The sequence below is a fragment of the Boleophthalmus pectinirostris genome, unplaced genomic scaffold, assembly GCF_026225935.1.
Source record: "Boleophthalmus pectinirostris isolate CB_2022bp ecotype Guang Dong unplaced genomic scaffold, ASM2622593v1 HiC_scaffold_6, whole genome shotgun sequence".
Taxonomy (NCBI): domain Eukaryota; kingdom Metazoa; phylum Chordata; class Actinopteri; order Gobiiformes; family Gobiidae; genus Boleophthalmus; species Boleophthalmus pectinirostris.
Window position 1 is genome coordinate 40619315 of NW_026571447.1, and position 25000 is coordinate 40644314.

General features: G+C 41.7%; 1 protein-coding gene across 2 annotated transcripts in view; it reads left to right on the forward strand.

Annotated features, from left to right (window-relative positions):
- LOC110171067 (raftlin-like) overlaps positions 1–25000 on the forward strand; it is a 215895-nt gene that overhangs the window by 138158 nt on the left and 52737 nt on the right. For both annotated transcript variants that reach the window (XM_055164067.1, XM_055164068.1), the window contains exon 4: positions 17677–17785. In XM_055164067.1, the coding sequence (XP_055020042.1) occupies positions 17677–17785 (109 nt within the window). The remainder of the gene's footprint in view (positions 1–17676; positions 17786–25000) is intronic.

Here is a 25000-nt window from a genome sequence, read left to right on the forward strand (position 1 = left end):
GAATGGTTTGGGAGACAAAGGGAATTATCAAAAGGAGGGAGGAATAGGAGAACACAAAGGGAGTCGTCAAAAGGAGGGATGAGTTAGTTACACAAAGGAAGGGGAAAAAAGGAGGCATGAGCTGGGGGACACAAAAGGAGAGGTAAAACGGAAAAAAGGAGGAATGAGTATTGGGACACAAAGGGAGCAAAAAGGAGAGATGAGTTAAGGGACATAAAAGAAGGGGTATAAAGGAGGGATGAGTTGGGGCACTCAGAGGAAGTTATCAAAAGGAGGGATGAGTAGTGGGACACAAAGGGAGGGATTAAAAAAAGGAGGAATAAGTAGCGGGACATAAAGGGAGGAGTAAAAAGGAGGGATGAATAGTGGAACACAAAGTTAGGGTTAAAAATGTGGAATAAGTTAAGGGACACAAAGGAAGAAGTAAAAAGGAGGGATGAGATGGGGGGCACAAAGGGAGTTATCAAAAAAAGGGATGAGTACTGGGACACAAAGGGAGGTCCAAAGAGGAGGAGGGATGGTTTTGGGGGACACAAAGGGAGGGATGGATACATTGGGGATGGGGAGCACTGAAAGGATTGAGCACAAAGAGGAAGGGGGCACAAAGGGAGGGGTGAAGGTGGAGCTGTCCCGGCAGGGGTGGTGCTGAAAGCCGCACTCGAGGAGACGGCAGCAGGAGGTGCTCCGCCGTCTAAACCTGCTCCAAACTGCACCTGAGACAGACTATTGATCTGTGGAAACCCCGTCTGCGCGCAGCCACTCACACGAGGCCGCGGAAAAACAAGAGCGCAACAGTTCCAGCGCAAACGGGTCCCGGAAATCCAAATCGTTCCGTTCTGTTTTTAAAGGGCCCATATCAATCTATTCTCTGATCTCTGGCTCTGATCTTAAAACGTCTGAAGCGGCTCTAAGTGATCCTGCATCTTTTTTTATTTTGCGTTTTGTTTGTCGTAAAACAATATATGAATGTGTCTGGAACAAAAGGAGAGAGCAGATTTTCACTGTGGGTTTTAAGTATCATAGAATTAAAAAAAAAAAAAGAAAAAAGAAAGAAAAACATGCACAGGATTCTCTGCTTTGTCTGTGTGTGTGTGTGTGTGTGTGTGTGTGTGTGTGTGTGTGTGTGTGTGTGTGTGTGTGTGTGTGTGTGTGTGTGTGTGTGTGTGTGTGTGTGGAGCTGTCCCTCTGGGTGGTGCTGAATCCTGCAAAGTGTGACACGAGACAGAGGTGACAGAGCAGCTGGTCATGCACGCACAACTCACACACAAATCACACACACACTCACACACAAATCACACACACACTCACACACGAATCACACACAACTCACACACGAATCACACACAACTCACACACAAATCACACACACACTCACACACAAATCACACACACACACGAATTACACACAACTCACACACAACTCACACACAAATCACACACAACTCACACACAATTCACACACAACTCACACACACACTCACACACGAATCACACACAACTCACACACGAATCACACACGAATCACACACAACTCAATAACAAATAAACAATAACATCTCCATGGAGACCAGAAAAGTGACATGATGCACCTTTAAAAAACACCATTAGTTTAGTAGCTTTTTTCTTTTTTTTTTTGGTTATTTAATGTTTACTTTCACTTTAAAAACAGCATTGAAAGTAGCTTGTATCTTGATACATATTCTTCTTTATAACCTGTATGATCATTTAACATTATTGTTACTGGCCTTGGCCCTTTGATATTTGTTTAAAGTTCTCCCGTTCTTCTGTATTTGCTTTTGTCTGCGCATGATGCTCTCGGTCCGAGAGCCCTGGACCCGGATGTGTGGGAGTACCCGGCGTGGGAGTACCCGGCGTGGGAGTACCCATCAATCCGTGGATGACACCTGTGATATCGGGGGTTTAAAAAGGAGCATCTTCCGCCTGCTGGAGGCGGCTGGATCACTGCGGGCAGCTCGCCTTGTGTTTGATGTTGGGTCGTCTCATTTTGTTCTGTTGTCGGCTGTTGCCTCGTTTAGTTCGACACCTTTTTTTGTTCGCAGTAAAACTTGAGTTAGATTTGGTACATTGTATTTAGTTATGGCTCTTTAGTTTATTAGATTATTTTGTTTAACTCCTATTTATTTTTCACCTTAATTGCCTGTTTTTTGTTTTTTGTTTGTCTTCCCTTACATTGTAAATAATAAATGCACAATTTTTAGTTAAACCTTTAACATCCTGTTTTTTTGTTACTTCCCTTTTTCCCCGAGCAAAGGGGACGTAACGATTATTTTCCAAAAAAGGTGGTTTAAGCAGTAATTGAGCTCCCGGCCTCGTTTCCATGTCGGCCGTTTTGTGACATGCGCAGGACTCGGCTCCAGGGTCGACTTGGGCTTGGTTCCATATCCACAAATGTTGGTTCCTGGGGATGTTAATAAATCTGCCAAAGTTTCATGCTTGTTCCGTAAAAGTGAACAACTGGGCTCTATTTTGGTCCTTAACAGCTCCACTATAGGTGACAGACTGGATGCAGTGTTAGTTGTGGACCGGGTGCTTATATGGGTGCTATGAGGTTGCATGGGTGCTAGTAGACGGTATATGGATGAAATATTGATTGGGTGCTATAGGTGACAGACTTGATGTTGGTGGGTGCTGTGATGTTGGTGGGTGCTGTGATGTTGGTGGGTGCTGTGATGTTGGTGGGTGCTGTGATGTTGGTGGGTGCTGTGATGTTGGTGGGTGCTGGGTGACTGGGAGATTGTTTAGGTGCAATGGGCGACAGACTGGATACGATTTTAGTTGTGTTTTGGGTGCTTTTATGGGTGCTGCGGCTGCATGGGTGATAAAAGGTCGCATGGGTGCTAGTAGACGGTATTTGGATGAAATATTGATTGGGTGCTGGGACGTTGGGCAGGTGCTGGGTGACTGGGAGATTGTTTAGGTGCTATAGGTGACAGACTGTATGTGATGTTAGTTGTGTTCTGGGTGCTTTTATGGGTGCTGAGGCTGTACGGGTGCTGTGATGTCAGTGGGTGCTGGGGGGGTTGTAACGGGTGCTGTAGGTGACAGGTCGGACGTCGGTGGGTGCTGTGATGTGGGTGGGTGCTGTGATGTCGGGTGACGAGGTCTGAGCCGACAGCTGCTGCGTTTCTCTGCATGAAACTTCCACCTGACACTTTCCACACACGAGCGACCGATTTATAACCCCCCACAGTGTCGGGAGTAACAGATTACATGTACCAGAGTAATCAGAGTACAACTTATGAGTAACTGTATTCAGTTACAGTTACTGTTTCAGTGAGTGGTAATTGGATTACAGTTACTTTGTTGAAATAAATGGATACACAGAGGGATTTAACTGTTTTCACATTTTGGGCTAAATCCCTTTTCTTTTTCTTTTTTTTTTTTGATAATTCCACTCATTGCCGGAAACAAAACCAAGTCTAAACTAGATCTAAACTAGATCTAAACCAGGTCTAAACCTAAGGTCTAAAACCAGGTCTAAAACATCTAAACCAGGTCTAAAACCAGGATCTAAAACCAGGTCTAAAACCAGGTCTAAAAACCAGGTCTAAAGGTCTAGGAGGTCTAAACCAGGACTAAAACCAGGTCTAAAACAGATCTAAACCAGGACTCTACTAAACTAGGACTAAAACAGGATTTAACAGGACTAAATCCTGCTGTGTGGACGTGTTTCTTTCTTTTTTCTTTCGTTTTCTATCAATAATATTTTAATTTGGTTCAGTAAAATCTGGACTTTTTATTTTCTTTTATCAGACAAAACTTCTTATGTTACGATTTCCTCGTCTTTGTTTCTCTACAGCAAATCAAGTAATCCAAAGTAATCAGATTACATTACTCACTTGAAGTCATTTAATGGATTCTGTTACAAACTACATTTTGGTGTGTGTAATCTGTAATCTGTAGGGGATTACATTTTAAAAGTAAACTTCCCAACACTGCCCCCCCACCCACCTATCTCTCTCTGCGTGCACCCACCTGACCCCTCCCCCCTCTCTCCCATGGTGCACCTCTTCTGTAAACGACATATTTCCGGTGCAGATGAAGTGGTCGGGCTCTCGGTGCAGTGACCTTGTTTTGAGCGATGGCTCCGCTGAAGCCTCCCGTGAGCTCAGGTCGTCAGGAACTCGCTCCTCGCAGCTTGAGTTCGTGTTCAAACATGCGACCGGTGATCCTTGATTATGCCAGATGCCCTTCCCGACGTATTTCAAGCGCGTTTAGTTTGACCCGAAAGCAGCACAGAGAGAATATGAAAGAGGATCCCATTGTCCATCCCTGAGTCAAATTTCATGGGGTTTGGTCAATAATTAACCCAGATATTGAGAAACAAAATTTTTGGCCCCATTTACCACAATGTTAACTAAAATTTCAAAGTGATCCAGAATCCAGGATTTCTTCCGGATCAAACCCAAAATGAAATCAGTTCTTCCTTTTCACATTTCCAACAAATCCTGAAAATTTCATCAAAATCGGTCCATAACTTTTTGAGTTATGTTGCTAACAGACAAACAAACAAACAAACAAACAGACAAACAAACAAACAGACAAACAAACAAACAAAAAACAAACAGACAAACAAACAAACAAACAAACAAACAAACAAATAAATAGACAAACGCCGGCAAAAACATAACCTCCTTGGCGGAGGTAATAAAGGCAAAATCGTGGTTCTGATACTAAAAGTCTTTGTTAAATCACTTCTTGTGCAAAGTTCATATGAAACAGAAACATTTTAATCCTCAAAATAGTAAAAATGTCAAATGTGTCGCATAAATGAGTTTCCTTTCACTTCACAAGCAACAAAACTGTAGCTGTAACAAAATAATTTAGTAAAACACACCTAAAAATACTCTTGGTGAAATATCGATACAGCAGCCTACGATATCGATACTGTATCATCACATTAAATGATACGATATATCGATATTCCGATATTTTTGCACACCCCTAGTCTTAACTCAAACTCATTTTGTTCTGGGGGTCGTGTCCAACCGACTTTGATCCCAAAGTGTCCGGATCAGAAAACTCATGTCATATAAACCCCAAAAATAACAATAAGTTCAAATATTTGTGCAGAGAAACACAAATCTATTACAGAAATCTTTTTTAACTGATGAACTCTTTCTTTTACAAAATATTATAATATTATGAACAACCTGAAACTTTAAGAAAAATACAATTTCAACACAAAGTTTGAACATGAACTTGTCTGTAAACAGGAATAAGTCCATTTTTGTTGTAAAATCCTGCACTCGGCTCCACTTTTCTCATGTTGGACATTTTTCTGATGAGGGTGTCACGGTCAACAGTCAAAACGATCGTCCTTTAAGAGCGTTTGGAAAGAGACAAGTCTTCATTTGTGCTGCTCTGGTGGGAGGGGCCACGTACAGAGACGCTGGAGACGCTGCTGTGATAAACACCACAGAAAATTAACAAGATTTTAATAGAAAATATAATGAAAATATTTTAGTAGAAAATCAGCCGAGGGTCACATTAAAGGTCTTGGGGGGCCGGATGTTTGACACCCCTGGTTTAGATCTTCCATTTTGACCAAGGTTTATTGCAGTTTTCTCAGACAGTTTTCTTTGTGCGTTTGTGCCGTTCTGTCCCTGACTCTTTTCCTCCTGATGTCCGGACGTGGTGACAGGACTCACTGCTGTTGTGTCCCAGGTGGAAGTGCCCGTGCACCAGAGAGGCTCCGCTGGTGAAGTGCTGGGTCAGGTGGTCGAGCCAGGGCCCCGTGTTCCCTCATTTCCTTTATCATCAATTTAAATCAGATTTTAGCCCCATTTCTCACAGTTTGGTCGTCAATTACACCCGACCTGTTCCCGACGTCATGTCGAGGTCAATGTACAAACGACCTGAGGCTGAATCGACTCTGAATCATCCTTTTATTAAATGTGATATAAAAATAAAAATGACTTGAAGAAGAGTTTAATTTTGAGGGAACATAGGGCTGACCCCGAGTCGACTGACTTTTAAATTTGTCTTGTTTCAGTCTTAAAAATATCATCAACAATCTCAACCCGTTCGTCCAGTGTTGGTATTTGTGGATTAAGACATTTTCTGGTTAAGTTTTCCTCGCAGCTGCACTCAAAATCTGGAACATTAGAACATGATTTAGGCTGCGTGTGCGTCCAGACACGTCGTTTCTGTGTCTGCGATCAAAGCGTTCGCTGTCCACACGGTAAAACGACCTGAAACACTGGTCACGTGATCGTCTGGAGTCACGTCGTCCCGTGAGCGATAAAAACAAGGAAGTCTGAAGTCGCAGCAGCTGATTTTGAGCCGAAGGGAGATGGCGAGTGTAAAAACTGTCTTTTTGTGGACCGAAGACGAGGTTCAGTTGTTACTTTGTGTAAGACTGGATTTTAAGACGATAAACGAGGGACACTGTCCTCTCACCTCACAACCTGTGCACATGGACTCACACTTGTCTCAACCAGGACAGAAAACGGAGAATTTCTTGTATAAGTCATTGTTAAATGTGCATTTGTGTTCGGTGTGTTTCAGACTGACCGACAGTTTGTGTCTCGCTCCTTCTGAGTCACAGACGCTACGAGAGACGCTCAGTTTAATGAACGGTACTGAAAACCCGGACATTTGCATCACTTTATAAAAAAAAACCCGGACGCCCCAGGACATGACGCTAAATATGGACATGTCCAGGGAAAAACGGACGTTTGGTCGCCCTATTTATGTCACTACTGTTGTGGTGAAAAGACTGGAAAGTGTCTTTTGGACGTGTGACTCAACTTTATGTTGCAGAAGCCGGGATACTGCATTAACATGCCACAGTATCCCAGTTACTATCGGAATAAACCAGCTACAGTAACTCGGTTTCTAATAACCGGGACACTGAAACCGGGTTACTGTGTTTACATGCACCATGAAGAAACCGTGATACTCAAAAAACCCGATCATAACCGTGTTATTGATGTGCATGTAAACACACACAGTGTTTTCAGGCGTCCACACGGTCAAGGATCAGATCTGTACAAACATGAATTTGTGGAGCTGGAGGCACCAAATCTTTCCGTCTCTGGAGCCGTTTTCAATCGGATTAATGTGAACGAACACTGTACACACAACCAAAACCGCTCACATACACACTAGTGTGAACGGGGCCTTAAAGCTACAAGAAACAATTTTGCACAACATGGTTCTTTAGAAATAAATCCACAAACTCTTTTTTATGTTTTTTTAATGATTTTTTATTTGTTCTGATGCTGGTGGGTTTGTCGTGATTAGTGAATTATAATCAGCTAATGGTTCGTTAACTAATTACAAGTGGATAATCACAGACGCTGGTTTGGAGCCACACACGAGCTCAGAGTCGTGTTCTAAAGCTGGAGAAAACCTGCAGACGCCCAAATCAACTCTACTGCTGCTTTGTTTCTCTCGGACTTTTCAGAACGGACTCAGGTGTCAGTCAAACACAGACGCTGCCCCCTGCTGGAGACGCTGAGTGTGGACACGTGGACGTTTTGTTAGTGTTGGTCAGGGAAGGGGGAGTTCTTCTAGAATGTTCTGCTCAGATCTTGGGGGGTTTGGGCTCTGGATGGATGAGGTCAAAAGGTGTTTTCCTCTGATCCTCCGTTGGGCGTCTGCTGCTGCTGCTTTAGACGTTGTAGTTCTTGTAGAGAACCTGGTGATACTCCAGCACGGTTCTGTCTATGAGGGACAAGTGGTCTGTGGGCATCTCCACGTTTACAGTGGAACGTCTCAACTCCCTGGAGATGCTCCTGTCCAACCCATGTCTCACCTGGGTGAGAAAGTCCTGGGTTCCTGGGTTCTGTCCTGGCCCGGCGAGACTGTGCTGGGGAAGACCTGGACTCTGAGAACTGTCCACAAACCTCCTGGAGATCTGGGACACGTTCCTTTCCCTGAGCAGCGCGGAATTGGCTTCATAGAGACGAGCGTGGACCGGGACAGGTACATGCTCCTGTACCTACTGGGATCTACTGGGAAAAGTAACGGAGGGAAAATTGTGCAAACAAGTAGAAGGTGCATGATTTTACATAATTTGTCACTTTTTTCTTCTGAATATTTTAATATTACTTCAAAATGAAAGGAAACTATTTCTATAAAATATGTCAGTCCTTCCAAGCTCATTTTTATCATTTTAAATACTTTTTTTTTTAAATCCTGTCCCTTCATCAACAGTTCAAAGATGGAATAACACAAGATATGATGAAATACAAACATTTATTTACATGATTTGCAGGTCTTTGGATTTGGGAAATAATTTTTGTTCCATGTTTCATTCATGGTCTGTTTAAAACGGATGGAACTTTAGAACCAAAAATGGTCCAGACAAAAGGTCAACAGTTTGATAAACTCGAGTACATATGTATCTGTTCAATACATTTTTCTATCAGATGAATTAACTTGAATTTTAGGCCTTGTTGTTTACTTCTGTTTGACTGGGCTCCTCCTCTAAACGTTTCGTTGAGGATCTGAATATGTTCCGTGTATTTCCGCCTCTTTAATCATGTAGAAAGACTCACGCACCAACCTGACATCTCCCCGTGAGCAGAGGCACGCGGGAGGCCCGGGTCACGCTGGAGGTTCAGGCTTTTCACAAACATCAGCAGACCTGTCAGCCTGCTCCTGTCAGCCTGCTCTGTCAGCCTGCTCCTGTCAGCCTGCTCCTGTCAGCCTGCTCCTGTCGCCCCGCTCCTGTCAGCCGAGCCTGTCGCCCCGCTCCTGTCAGCCGAGCCTGGGTCTAATGGACGGGTCTGCGCGGCGCACGGAGAGCAGCAGAGTCACACACGCTACGACGACGACGACGAGGAGCCATGAATTATGCATCGTTCAGATCGTCACACTGCACTCACTTAAAGAGGCAATGTGGAACTTTCCCGGCGGGGGGTCTGGTACCGGCCTGTGTCCATCGCTTTGCCTGGAGACGTCTTTATCTCCATGGAAACAAGAGACGGCAACACAGAACATCATGAGCTTATTATAGCACCGGGTTATTCAGTGTTTTTACGTCTATAATTTTGAACGTCTGAATTTCAAAAACCGAGTGTATTTTTTCCTCCACTGCAATTTCAAGTACTATATGACATCACAAACACCTGAGTTTAAAGGTCCTATATTACTATGAGTGTAACGTTACAAAAATCACAGTTCAGTACGTACACTGGTTTTAATTTCACAGTTCGGTTCATTTTCGGTTCAGTTTGGGAACAAAATGCAAAACGTGTTTTAACTAAACGGACAATTTGTTTTAACTTTATACAAATGCAAAGTGCTGCTGGGTAAAACTAATAAGTTTAATAAAATATTCTCAAAGAAGCAACAAATGTATGAAATATTATGTAAGAAAAAAATTTATTTATAATTTATAAAAAAAAATTCCTTGTAAAGAAAACATTTCAAAAAGTAAAGTCCAGCACTAACAGTTCCAGCATCGTTTTTTGCTCAATCTTCAGATTTTTGGCCAAATCTGGAGTTTGAGTTTGACGTGTTTGTATTAAAATAAGTGGAGGTGTTGCTGCTTGTTTCTCACTGACGCTTCAGCGGAAAAAACTCCCCGGGCCGAGACAGAACTGCTGCTGTTCGTCAACTTTCAAAAATGTCGGATTTCGTGGCGATTTATCCTGTTTTTTGATCATCCATTTTTGTTCTCAGCTCAGTTGTCCCAAGTCTTTGTTCATTTTATCAAGTCAAGTCTCAAGTCCTAAAAGTAGTGACTCGAGTCTAAATTACGACCAGTGTTGTGGAGTAACAGATTACATGTACTGGAGTTCAAATTATGAGTAACTGTATTTGGTTACAGTTTTTATTGGATTACAGTTACTGTGTTGAAATAAATGGATTACACGGCGGGATTGTCCTGTTTTCACATTTTGGTCTAAATCCCTTTTTTTTTTTTTTTGTTTGGGGGGGGATTCCACACACAGGATTAAATCAGGATTGAACCAGGACTGAACCCAGGTCTAAATTTGATATAAACCAGGTCTAAACAGGACTAAACCAGGTCTAAACTAGATCTAAACCAGGACCAAAACCAAGTCTAAACCAGGACTAAAACTAAGTCTAAACCAGGACTAAATCAGGACTAAATCAGGATTGAACCAGGACTGAACCCAGGTCTAAATTTGATATAAACCAGGTCTAAACCAGGACTAAACCAGGTCTAAACCAGGACTAAACCAGGTCTAAACTAGATCTAAACCAGGACCAAAACCAAGTCTAAACTAGATCTAAACCAGGACTAAAACCAAGTCTAAACTAGATCTAAACCAGGACCAAAACCAAGTATAAACTAAATCTAAACCAGGACTAAAACCAAGTCTAAACTAGATCTAAACCAGGACTAAAACCAAGTCTAAACTAGATCTAAACCAGGACCAAAACCAAGTCTAAACTAGATCTAAACCAGGACTAAAACCAAGTCTAAACTAGATCTAGACCAGGACTAAAACAGGATTTAACAGGTCTAAATCCTGCTGTGTGGACGTGTCTCTTCTTATATCAATAATCAATAATATCAGTCAATGTTCAATAATCAATAATATTTTTAATTTGGTTCAGTAAAGTTTGGACTTTTTATTTTCTTTTATCAGACAAAACTTCTTATGTGAAGATTTCCTCGTCTTTGTTTCTCTACAGCAAATCAAGTCATCCAAAGTAATCAGATTACATTACTCACTTGAAGTAATTTAATGGATTATGTTACAAACTACATTTTGGTGTATGTAATCTGTAATCTGTAGGGGATTACATTTTAAAAGTAAACTTCCCAACACTGGGAACGATTCACAAGTCCCTCCTCTGGAACATGGATCAAAAAATAGTTAAATAAGACTAAAAACTGGGCTGAAGCTGTTTTGTGAACGAGATTTAACAGCCGAAATGATGATTCTGTTTAAGGTGAATGGACTTTAAAAACCAGGAGGAGCGTGTCTAAATGACCTTTAAGTTATCTGTCTGACGGGGAGGGAGGGGCCAAGAGAAAGAAGCGTTTCCCTGCTGGAATTCTTTCATGAATCAAAGGCGTCTGGTCTCACGGGAGGTAAACGGAGCGAGCGGAGTTTGCCTCGGGATCCACAGAATTACAAATCACAGAACTTTCCCACAGCGAGAGTCTCTACTGTAAATAACGACGCGTCCACTCAGGCAAAAAAACAGGACTTTACCTCCGAGAAAGTCATTTCCACCTGATTTTTATTCACGACACGCGCGGGGAAGACGAAAGATCCGAGCAAACAAAAGCGGGATCAGACAAACATCGATATGAAGAGCTGGGATTATCTGTTCTGAACTCTGGAACAAACACTTTTTCATTTTCATTTTCATTTGTAACTTTTCTGGTGGAGGCTCCGTCAGACGCTTTTCTCTGTGGAGATGTTATTTTTGAGCCGTAAATCCACCTGTAATTGAATAACAGCGACAAATCCATAGAAACAAAAAGGTGACAGACGCCCAACCGAAAAGTTACACAGTGTACCTTTAATTTGACTTGATTTAATTAGATTTTATTCCATTTTTTTTTTCTTATTGTTTCTGTATCCAGTGTTTGTTTTTGTTAGTGGGTCAGGAGCAGCACATCCATCTCTCCTCCTGAACTGTTCCCTCAGAGACACAAGGACGAGCTTTAAATAACAGACACCCCCCCGAAGTGATCCCTGTGGGGCCCCAGTGTGTGTGTGTGTGTCTGTGTGTGTATGTGTGTGTGTGTGTGTGTGTATGTGTGTGTGTGTGTGTGTGTTTAGTGTGTGTGTGTGTGTGTGGCTGGGGTAGTGCACTATAAAAAAACAAATCTAGTGTAACCAGGGTAAAATTCAATTCCGTTATCCAGATCCAACCCAGGTTTTCCCCCACTCCACATGACTTGTCACCACCCATCACCCCGCCCATTTCACCCATTATCCAATCACACGTCACCAGTCAGAGTATATAAGGTCCTGACGTGTCTCTCCTCAGTCGTGGGAGAATCAGGGGACAGAGTTTGAAGGTCAGAACATCTACACTTTTTCATCTCATGTTCTCATGTTTCACATTTTTAACTTCACCATTCACACCTTTATAGAACCAGACCCGTTGTGCGACATTGTCATGTGCGCTGGGCATTTCAATACATTGAAACAAAACTGAACTGGTCAGTTGGAACTGAAACCAGTTTATTTATTTATTGGTGGCTTTTTTTCTTGTTAGCTTTTCATGCTAGTGCTAATGCTAGGGCTAGCATGCTAATGCTAATGCTAAACATAAGGTCAGTCATTTTGTCAGGGCCTACGTCAATGCTAGTTAGCTTAGCATTAGCATGCTAACAGCTAGCATGCTAATGCTAACATGTGCTCCAAGTGATCGGTTTGTCATGTGACAGATTTATGAACTCTTGTAATGTTAATGTTAATGCTAATGCTAACTGTAAACATTATTATGTTCTAAAAGGCCTTTCTTAATGTGCACACAGACCAGGTGCCCAGACTTAGGTTTAATTTGATGGCGAGTTAGGAACTGTCCTTTTGAGAGAACTTCAGTCTGGTAGGAGGTGAACCGCCTGTCCTCCATCTCCCCCCTCCTCCAGCTTCCTCCACGACTTAACTATTCAGTCAACTGCGCTTAATGGACATCATACCCCTTCATCATAACTAATACCGGACTCTGAAGTAGCTTGGACGCTGTTTTCCACCCTGGGCAAACAGACCCGGTTCGCAAGGACGTTTAATTGAGTTGCTTGATTTTTGTTTGCTGCAGCTGATGTATATTTTATTATCTCACTTTTTTCCCTGTATAATACACATTATTAATTTTCCAACTAATCCGTTGTCTCAATTTACTGCCCCTGTCCTCCTGTAGTTTTTCCTAGGATCTTCTGATCATTCAACTCCGCTAATTACACATAGTGTTCATTACACAGTCATTACAATTACATCTATTACACATTTTTTACACATTTGTTACATATTAATAAGCAAGCACTTGTTACACTAGCAAGACGACTTGAATTAAAGTTTGATCATGATTTGAGTAAATTTCACTCGACTAATAAAATGATCTGCCAATGGAACAAGACTTTTTATGAAAATACATCTGGCTGCACTTAAAATAAGAAACAAAATCAAACAAATGAATGCTTGAATTAAGAAAAACACACCCATTCTATTGTTAGATGATTTCACTCATCAAGTTGAATCTGCTCAAATAAAGTCAAATGTTCTTAATTTAAGTCATTTTAATTGAGCTAGATATTTTTAGTTTGTTGTTTTGTTTTTGCACTGTGCGGATGATGGATGGTGAGTAGTGGGTACCTGTGTGTGTGTGTGTGTGTGTGTGTGTGTGTGTGTGTGTACATTAGGGTGGTCCATCAGTGCATGGTAAAAAATAAAGTTTCAGATAAGCAGTTGATTAGATTGGAACCCTGCTTTAGGTTTTAGCATCCAGAAGATGATTTTAAGAAGAAATTTGGAAGAAAAAGGGGATGTTTTAGAGAAGAGCTGCATAACGTTTCTGCGTGAAGTTGTGAAGCTCCTGCAGATGATTTGGTTTTTCCTTCAGAAGCTTCACAGTCTGAACATTCAGTTGTGAAGAAAACACCCGAGCAGTTTTGGGCGACGTCTTTGTTCCTTGAGTGAAGAAATGTTTGTCCTGACGTTCTTCACTCCGGTGTGACAGAAGAAGCTGATGTTTCACGATATGATGGAAAAGGAAGGTTCAAAGGTTCCACCAAAGCCACGTGACAAAGATGTTCATCCAGCAGATCATGAAGAGAAGCAGATCAGGGAGTTTGAGGAGTTTCTTCTTCTTCTCTTGATCTGACAGAAACATTTGTGACAGTTCCTGCAGCAGACTGGGCTGATGATGAGACTGAAGCTGAAGATGCTCAAACTGTGCTTCAGGAATGTGTCCATGATGTTTCTGAAACGAGCTGAAGTTTATTCAAGATTTGAACTGAAGAACAAAGACTGAAGATCAGAAACAGGATCTACTGCAGGAGTCACACACACAGGAGCAACTTTAGAGACAAAAACAAACACACAGAGGAGCTCGACTTTACAAGAAACTTTTATGCAAGTTTCAGTTTGTGTTTGCAGAATAAAATGACAATTTATTCAAACAGCCTTATTTATTTGGTTCTATTTTATATTTTAGACTATAGGGACATTTCCAAGTGCCTTGAGCTCCTCTAAATTTGAATTAATTTGCATAAAGTTTGGACCCAAATATTTTGGCCAGATATGGAACTAAATGCAGAGTTTTAATCTATAGAATTTTAAAAGCAATATGTGTGGCTGGGGTAATGGTAGGGAGTGGCATTGGATAGTTGGTAATATTGAATGGTGAGTAGTGGGTACCTGTGTGTGTGTGTGTACATGTGTGCAGTTGGGAGGTACTGGGTGGTGTGTAACAATTACTTCTTCTCCCTCGTGGCCTCATGTTCAGATTTCCGGAGCGTTCTTTGCTCAGATCCGGCTGTGTGATGGATACAGCTCCACACTTCTCCATGTTGGGCTGAAGACGTCGTCCTGTGTGTGATTCTAGGGGCCTGTGTGTGTGTGTGTGTGGACCCCCTCTGGGCCCCTGACAGCCCAAAATACAAGAAATATGGACTCGCTTCATTTACACACTTTACTCATGTATTTAGCAAACAATTTATTTAACGGAAATGTGGTTCCCGAGAAGAAGACTCAATTAAAATGCCCCCCTCTGCTTTGTTGACGCTGAGTGTGTGTGTGTGTGTGTTTGTGTGGAAGAGGCCGATGGCACAGATTGGCAGCTTCACGTCCATCAATCACCAGATTCACTTAACCTTGGAACATGTCACTGTAGCTAAGTCTGTGTAATTAATCAAATTTTGATTGCGATTTTGATTTGTGTGTCAAACGACGATCTCCGAACTCATTTAATCGAGTTGAAATGGTTTCGGGTGCACTCACACTCGGACTTTAGAACTGTGCCCAAGCTCGGATCACCGCTCCTCCTGTCTCCTCCGCTCTGTTTTTATCTTCATAAACTCTTGGAGGAGTGAATCGCAGCAGGACTCACATCTGCCTCATTATTTAACTGATATTTCTGCCGCTGGACTTATTTTCTCCTCTAAATCTGCGCTGCGTGATCTTGTGACTCGGTTCGGTTCTGCAGGTGTGAGTGCGGATCATAGGACCCTAATCAGTCTTAACAAAGTTTATTTTGTGATATTTTTTATCTACATAAGTATTAGGCTGCGTCATTTTCCCCAATGTCAGAAATTCAACATGGACCCAATTTTAAAATGTGACAAACCAGTTTAAAGAAAACCTGTCAAATATTCGCTCAACCCAGTAGATATTGATAAAATGTCATGAAATTTATCATGAAAGTTTACTTTGGCAAGTGAAAAAATGTATTACTAGGTACAGATTGATTTTCAAAAAATTTTTCAATACCCTAATAAGTATGTCTGTTTTTTGTTTGTTTTTAAATATAAAGATTGACATTTTCCTTATTTCACTTTCAAAGTTTATTTTATTAATTTTATGTTTTATACATCGTAAAACTGCTCTAAGGTTAGTATTTGTAGATTATATTTATTTTCAATTTGAAAGTTTTAGGTAAATCATCAGTAACAAAGTGTTGTTATTTTTGGACAGAGAGAAATGCTAAATAAATGTATCGTCTAACGAAGGCCCCGTTCACACTAGTGTGTATGTGAGTGGTTTTCGCTGTGGATGCAGTGTTCGTTCATCCAAACCGTCACCGTGTGGACGCCTGAAAACACTGATACTCTGATGTAGATCTGTCACCGCCGAGTCATTCACCCACAAAACACTAAGGCTACGTTCAGTCTGCAGGGCTTAACGCTCAATTCAGATTTTTTTGTGAAATCCGATGTTTTTTGCGAGGTCGTTCACATTTCCAATTAAATGCGACTTGTATGTAATCAGCTGTGTGAATGTAAAACGGCCCGAAAGTGTCCCACATGTGACACTGGAGACACGACGACGTCAACCGCAGCGAGCGTCTCTGTGTTTACACAAGTTGTCCAAACATGGACGCAGCATCGAGCACCTGGAGATTTTAAAGTTCCTCTCGTACCGGAGCCACAACATGAACAACTGACTTGTTTTAAGGAGGAGATTGAGAAGGAGAAGGAGCAGGTTTTTGGTGGTGGTGTTTTGTGGTGAGTGGAGATGTGCTTCACTTCAGTCACATGGATCATGAACAGTTTTCTCCTACTTCAGCGCAGAATAGTGACGTTTGTGTCTTGTTGATGACGTGTAGGTGGATGAATGTGACCTGACCGTTCACACTGAAGTCACATGTCAAAAGATCAGATATGTATCAGTTTCAGGAGCTCATATCGGCCGATATACTTGCTGATAGGGCCGATATTTCGCGTGGGCATGTTATACCTCGTTATAAATCTTAGACTCTCTACATTCTGCTCAATCCAATTTACAGACGGATAAATGTGTTAATATGTGACTCTGCATCAGTATTTATCTGTGGAGTCATTTGTCTGTGTGTGTGTGTGTGTGTGTCTTACTGTCCCTGAACACACCACAGAGTCACGTGTGTTTGTTTACACTCACACACACACAGATCCATGTGCAACACTGAGATTATTTTCTTTTTACGGACAATCGGTTTGAGTCTGGATTAAAAGGACATTTATTAGTTCAGACTTGTGATGTGGGAGGAGCCTGACTTCAGTGCAGAATAGTGACGTTTGTGTCTTGTTGATGACGTGTAGGTGGATGAATGCACTTTGGTTCGTTCACACTGAAGTCACTTGTCAAAAGATCAGATATGTATCAGTTTCAGGAGCAAATATCCAAGTGTCCTGGTCACATCTGAAAAAATCGGATCTGTGTGGTTCAGACTGACATTAAAAGATCAGATACAGGAACATAGAAGCCAAAAAATTTTGATAAAAGATTTGGGTCACTTCAGGCTGCAGCAAGAGACACAATATCCATTCATATAAACGTGTGTCTGTGTGTTTGACCTGCACACGTTTAATCTCTGAAAAGTTTCACATGAACCATCTCCAACACGACACAAACACAGAACAGACTCACCATCAGCAGAACACCCCTCTGTCACAGAAAGTGACAGTGAAAGTTTTTTTGTGCACTCAGTTTATGTAAATGAGTCATGTGGTTTGAAGTTTAGTTTGTGTAAAACGTAAACAAAGATGCGTGTGTTGTGTGGATAGAGAAAACTTACGGACACAGAAACGACGCGTGTGGACCCAGACCGTGTCTGATACGGTGATTCGTTTCAGTGTAAACGTAGCCTAAAAAAGAATCTAGACTAGAATGAAGCATCTCAGAACGAGTAAGTAGATAATAAATCTGAAGATAAATAACTGGATATAAGTTTTAACATCTTGGCCAGATCAGAGAAATGTTCAGTGTATCGAGTGACTGAAGTAACGATGCGAAATATTTTAGTAGCACATATTCTGTTTTTGTTTGTTGTCCTTTTTTATCCTCCTTTTGCTGGCCTTTTTTTCTTGTTTTTGGTTTCTCCCTCTTTTTTTTTTTTAAGCTGTGTACATTATAATCTGTTAATCTTGTACACTGGCCCTGGATATTACACATCTCTATGTAAATTGTCTTTTGTATTTTGTAAATTCCTAAAAAAGTCCTATGTAAAAAGAAATTCCGCTTGTCGTACTGACCCCTGTGTGTGTGTTCTGTGTGTGTTTGTGCGCAGGCTGGAGCGGGGCCCCTCTCTCGGGCCCCAGTATCGGCTGCAGTTGGAGGATTGTCTGTCTGCGGATCAGGAGCCGACCCCGGAGCTCATCCAGGGATACGTCAAGAAGGTGAGACGCTCCAGGTGTTTGTCCGCAAAAAAAGACGCACAAAGACGCACCCATCACTTCTGTGTATTTTGTTGTTCTTATGTCGTGGTAAAAGTTTTAATCCTTCAAAATTCACAGGTGGAAATATTTGGTGCCAGGTTTGTTTTTGTGACCAAATCATTTCATTTCTTTTAAAATTCTGTTTCCGATCGGAGGAAAAGCAGAAATGAAACAATAAAAGTGTGAAAACGAGAAACTCCAGCTGCATTTTCATCTCACTCATGACCTCTGTCTGTTGATGGAGAGAAAAGGAGGAGGAGAGGGAGAGGAGAAAGGAGGAGAGGACAGAGGAAAGGAGAACAAAGGAAGAAGAGGGGGAGGAGAGGAAGAAAATGAGAGGAGAGAGAGGGTTAGGGCGGAGGAGAGAGTGAGAGGAGAAGAGAGGAAAGAAGGAGAGAGAGGAGGAGAGAAGGAGGAAGAAAGAGGGAGGAGGAGGAAAGAGTGAGAGGAGGAGTTAGGGAGAGAGAGGAGGAAAGAGAGAGAGAAGGGAAGGAAGAGGTGAGGGGAGAGGAGGAGAGGAAGAGAGAGGGAGGAGGAGAAAGGGGGACGAGAGTGGGAGGAGAGAAGGGGAGGATGGAGGAGAGAGTGAAGAGAGAGAAGAGAGGAGAAGAGAAGGAGGCAGGAGAGAGAGGAGGAAAGAGGGAGAGGATATGAGGAGAGGGAGAGAGGAGGGATGTAGGGAGGAGGACGGGGAGGAAGAGAAAGGGAGATGGAGAAAGGGATCAAGGAGAGAGTGAGAGAAGGAGAGATAGAGGAGGAGTTAGGGAGAGAGAAGGGAAGGAAGAGGTGAGATGAGGAGGGGAGAGGGAGAAAGGGAGAGTGAGGAGGAGAAAGCGAAGGAGAGGGGATGGAGGAGAGAGTGAGAGGAGAAGAGAGGAAAGAAGGAGAGAGAGAAGAGGAGAGGGAGAGAACAGGAGGATTAGCGAAGGAGGAAGGAGAGAGGGAGAGGAAGGGAAGAAGGAGAAGGAGAGATAGAGGAGGGAAGGAAGAGGAGAGGAGAAGAAAAGAAAAGAAGGACGGGGAGAAAAGAATGGAAGAACAGAAGAGACACAGAGAAATAATCCAAACTGAGGACGGGACCGAGCTCCTCATCGTCTTGAAGGACACAGCAGCTCAAACAGATGGTTCAGAAGGTTCTGGGTTCGATTCCCAGGTGGCCTAGATCTTTGTGTGTGGAGTTTGCAGGTTCTCCCCGTGTCTGGATGAGGTTCCTCCAGGCTCTGGGTTCCTCCCTCAGAACATGAACCAGAGACGATCCTCCAGCTCAGGTTCTGACCAAGACCAGTTCAAGATCTGGAGCTGAGTCCAACTGCTCCTGAGGTTCAACACCCAGAGACACTGAAGAACGACCAGTGTCGGGAGGAACAGATTACAAGTACTGGAGTTATGTAATCAGAGTACAAATGATGAGTAACTGTATTCAGTTACAGTTACTGTTTCAGTGAGTGGTAATTGGATTACAGTTACTTTGTTGAAATAAATGGATTAAACAGAGGGATTTTACTGTTTTCACATTTTGGGATATTCTGTTTTTGTTTTGTTTGGTAATTCCACTTATAAACCAGATCTAAAACCAGGTCTAAACCAGGTCTAAAACCAGGTCTAAACCATAAACCAGATCTAAACCAGGTCTAAAACCAGTCTAAACCAGGTCTAAACCAGGTCTAAACCAGGTCTAAACCAGTCTAAAACCAGGTCTAAAACCAGGTCTAAACCAGGTCTAAACCAGGTCTAAACCAGATCTAAAACCAGGTCTAAACCAGATCTAAAACCAGGTCTAAAACCAGGTCTAAACCAGGTCTAAAACCAGGTCTAAACCAGATCTAAAACCAGTCTAAACCAGATCTAAACCAGTTCTAAACCCAGGTCCAAACCAGTTCTAAACCTGGTCTAAACCAGGTCTAAACCAGGTCTAAACCAGGACTAAACCAGGTCTAAACCAGGTCTAAACCAGGTAAACCAGGAAACCAGGACTAAAACCAGGTCTAAACCAGGACTAAACCAGGAGGACTAAACCAGGATAAACCCAGGACTAAACCAGGACTAAAAAGACTAAACCAGGACTAAACCAGGTCTAAACAGGTCTAAACCAGACTAAAACCAGGTAAACAGGTCTAAACCAGGACTAAACCAGGACTAAAACCAGGTCTAAACCAGGACTAAACCAGGATTTAACAGGACTAAATCCTGCTGCGTGGACCGTGTCGTCTCGTTTTCTATAAATAATATTTTTTTAATTTGGTTCAGTAAAGTTTGGACTTTTTATTTTCTTTTATCAGACAAAACTTCTTATGTGAAGATTTCCTCGTCTTTGTTTCTCTACAGCAAATCAAGTAATCCAAAGTAATCAGATTACATTACTCACTTTAAGTAATTTAATGGATTACGTTACAAACTACATTTTGGTGTGTGTAATCTGTAATCTGTAGGGGATTACATTTTAAAAGTAAACTTCCCAACACTGAAGAACGGGTCAAACGCAGAGGAGTCGTCAGTGAGCTCCTTTACAAAACAAAAATCTAGAGAGCGACAAATTTTAGTGGACGAGAGAAACTGAAACTCAGACGGGAACATTTAGATCTTTATAAAAAACATAAACAAGGATCCGTTTATTAGTGCACAAAGTTAAGTAGAATTCAATTTTACTTGTTTCGTTCAGTTATAATTCAGGAATAATTTGTGGAGCTGCTTGGAAGGAGACGGACTGAAGCTGGAGACACACTGCAAAAAAACTAAATCTCGCCAAGTTAAGACGACTTGAATTATGATTTGACTAAATTTCACTTGACGAGTAAAATGATCTGCCAACGGAACAAGACTTTTTATACTTAAAATATGAAAATACATTTGGCTGTAAGAAACAAAATCATAATTCAAGTCAAAAGTTCTGTGATTTGTAATTCTGTGGATCCCGAGGCAAACTCCGCTCGCTCCGTTTACCTCCCGTGAGACCAGACGCCTTTGATCCATGAAAGAATTCCAGCAGGGAAACGCTTCTTTCTCTTGGCCCCTCCCTCCCCGTCAGACAGATAACTTAAAGGTCATTTAGACACGCTCCTCCTGGTTTTTAAAGTCCATTCACCTTAAACAGAATCATCATTTCGGCTGTTAAATCTCTTTCACAAAACAGCTTCAGCCCAGTTTTTAGTCTTATTTAACTATTTTTTGATCCATGTTCCAGAGGAGGGACTTGTGAATCGTTCCCAGTGTTGGGAAGTTTACTTTTAAAATGTAATCCCCTACAGATTACAGATTACACACCCCAAAATGTAGTTTGTAACTTAATCCATTAAATTACTTAAAGTGAGTAATGTAATCTGATTACTTTGGATTACTTGATTTGCTGTAGAGAAACAAAGACGAGGAAATCTTCACATAAGAAGTTTTGTCTGATAAAAGAAAATAAAAAGTCCAAACTTTACTCAACCAAATAAAAAAAATATTATTGATAGAAAACGAGACGACACGGTCCACGCAGCAGGATTTAGTCCTGGTTTAGACCTCGTTTGGACCTGGTTTAATCCTGGTTTAGACCTCGTTTAGACCTGGTTTTAGTCCTGGTTTAGAACTGGTTTAGAACTGGTTTAGACCTGGTTTAGTCCTGGTTTAGACCTGGTTTTAGACCTGGTTTTAGACCTCGTTTTAGACCTGGTTTAGACCTGGTTTTAGTCCTGGTTTTAGTCCTGCTTTAGTCCTGGTTTAGATCTGGTTTAGACCTGGTTTTAGATCTGGTTTAGTCCTGGTTTAGTCCTGGTTTAGACCTGGTTTTAGATCTGGTTTTGACCTGGTTTTAGACCTCGTTTAGACCTGGTTTTAGTCCTGGTTTAGTCCTGGTTTAGTCCTGGTTTAGACCTGGTTTAGACCTGGTTTAGACCTGGTTTAGACCTGGTTTAGTCCTGGTTTAGTTCTGCTTTAGTCCTGGTTTAGACCTGGTTTTAGACCTGGTTTAGACCTGGTTTAGTCCTGCTTTAGTCCTGGTTTAGTCCTGGTTTAGTCCTGGTTTAGACCTGGTTTAGTCCTGCTTTAGTCCTGGTTTTAGACCTAGTTTAGACCAGGTTTAGATCTGGTTTTAGACCTGGTTTAGACCTGGTTTAGACCTGGTTTAGACCTGGTTTAGTCCTGGTTTAGACCTGGTTTTAGACCTGGTTTTAGACCTGGTTTAGTCCTGGTTTAGACCTGGTTTTAGATCTGGTTTATAAGTGGAATTACCAAACAAAACAAAAACAGAATATCCCAAAATGTGAAAACAGTAAAATCCCTCTGTTTAATCCATTTATTTCAACAAAGTAACTGTAATCCAATTACCACTCACTGAAACAGTAACTGTAACTGAATACAGTTACTCATCATTTGTACTCTGATTACATAACTCCAGTTACATGTAATCTGTTACTCCCGACACTGGTCGTTCTTCAGTGTCTCTGGGTGTTGAACCTCAGGAGCAGTTGGACTCAGCTCCAGATCTTGAACTGGTCTTGGTCAGAACCTGAGCTGGAGGATCGTCTCTGGTTCATGTTCTGAGGGAGGAACCCAGAGCCTGGAGGAACCTCATCCAGACACGGGGAGAACCTGCAAACTCCACACACAAAGATCTAGGCCACCTGGGAATCGAACCCAGAACCTTCTGAAGCAGCTGTTTGTGGAGCTGCTTGGAAGGAGACGGACTGAAGCTGGAGACACACTGCAAAAAAACTAAATCTCGCCAAGTTAAGACGACTTGAATTATGATTTGAGTAAATTTCACTTGACGAGTAAAATGATCTGCCAACGGAACGAGACTTTTTATACTTAAAATATGAAAATACATTTGGCTGCACTTAAAGTAAGAAACAAAATCTAATTTCGCTTCAGTTAAGAAAAACACACTTATTCCTTTGGCAGATAATTGGACTCGTCAAGTTGAATCGATTCAAATAAAGTCAAATGTTCTTAATTTAGGTCATTTTAATTGATCGAGATATTGATTTTTTCCATAAAGTGCATCTTTAATATGAAATTAAGGACTAACCAGGACCAGACTAAACCAGCAGGACTAAAACAGGACTTCAGGACTAAACCAGGACTAAACCAACTAAAAACCAGGACTGAACCAGGACTAAAACCAGGACTAAACCAGGACTGACTAAACCAGGACTAAAACCAGGACTAAAACCAGGACTAAAACCAGGACTAAAACCAGGACTAAACCAGGACTAAAACCAGGACTAAACCAGGACTAAAACCAGGACTAAAACCAGGACTAAAACCAGGACTAAAACCAGGACTAAACCAGGACTAAAACCAGGACTTGAACCAGGACTAAACCAGGACTAAACCAGGCAGGACTAAACCAGGACTAAAACCAGGACTAACCAGGACTACTAAACCAGGACTAAAACCAGGACTAAAACCAGGAACCAGGACAGGAAAACCAGGACTAAAACCAGGACTAAAACCAGGACTAAAACCAGGACTAAACAGGACTAAACCAGGACTAAAACCAGGACTAATCCAGGACTAAAACCAGGACTAAAACCAGGACTAAAACCAGGACTAAAACCAGGACTAAAACCAGGACTAAAACCAGGACTAAACCAGGACTAAACCAGGACTAAAACCAGGACTAAACCAGGACTACTAAACCAGGACTAAAACCAGGACTAAAACCAGGACTAAAACCAGGACTAAACCAGGACTAAAACCAGGACAGGACTAAACCAGGAACTAAAACCAGGACTAAAACCGACTAAAACCAGGACTAAAACCAGGACTAAACCAGGACTAAAACCAGGACTAAACCAGGACTAAACCACCAGGACTAAACCAGGACTAAAAACTAAAACCAGGACTAAACCAGGACTAAAACCACAACTAAAACCAGGACTAAAACCGAACTAAAACCAGGACTAAACCAGGACTAAACCAGGACTAAAACCAGGACTAAACCACAACTAAAACTAGGACTAAACTCGTCACTCGTCCTGCTGTGTGGACGTGTTTCTTCTTCTTCTATCAATAATATTTTTAATTTGGTTCAGTAAAATCTGGACTTTTTATTTTCTTTTATCAGACAAAACTTCTTATGTGAAGATTTCCTCGTCTTTGTTTCTCTACAGCAAATCAAGTAATCCAAAGTAATCAGATTACATTACTCACTTGAAGTAATTTAATGGATTATGTTACAAACTACATTTTGGTGTGTGTAATCTGTAATCTGTAGGGGATTACATTTTAAAAGTGACCTTCCCAACACTGAACGCCACATTACTGTGTTACAGCAAAAAAAAACAACACAGCACAATAATTTATTACTTTTATAACACGTTACTCCCAACACTAAGTCTCCGTTCAGTCTGCAGGTTTAACGCTCAATTCCGATTTTTTTGTGAAATCCTGATGTTTTTTCGAGGTCGTTCACATTTCCAGTTAAATGTGACTTGTATGTGACTCCAGTGTGAACATTAAACGGTCCAAAAGTGTCCCACATGTGACACTGGAGACACGACGACGTCAACCGCAGCGAGCGTCTCTGTGTTTACACAAGTTGAACAAACATGGACGCAGCATCGAGCACCTGGAGATTTTAAAGTTCCTCTCGTACCGGAGCCACAACATGAACAACTGACTTGTTTTAAGGAGGAGATTGAGAAGGAGAAGGACCAGGTTTTTGGTGGTGGTGTTTTGTGGTGAGTGGAGATGTGCTTCACTTCAGTCACATGGATCATGAACAGTTTTCTCCTACTTCAGTGCAGAATAGTGACGTTTGTGTCTTGTTGATGACGTGTAGGTGGATGAATGTGACCTGACCGTTCACACTGAAGTCACATGTTAAAGATCAGATATGGATCAGTTTCAGGAGCTCAGATCAGCCGATATTTCACATGGGCATGTTATACCTCGTTATAAATCTTAGACTCTCTACATTCTGTTCATTTAATCCAATTTACAGATGAATAAATGTGTTAATATGTGACTCTGCATCAGTATTTATCTGCAGAGTCATTTGTCTGTGTGTGTGTGTGTGTGTGTGTCGTACTGTCCCTGAACACACCACAGAGTCACGTGTGTTTGTTTACACTCACACACACACAGATCCATGTGCAACACTGAGATTATTTTCTTTTTACGGACAATCGGTTTGAGTCTGGATTAAAAGGACATTTATTAGTTCAGACTTGTGATGTGGGAGGAGCCTGG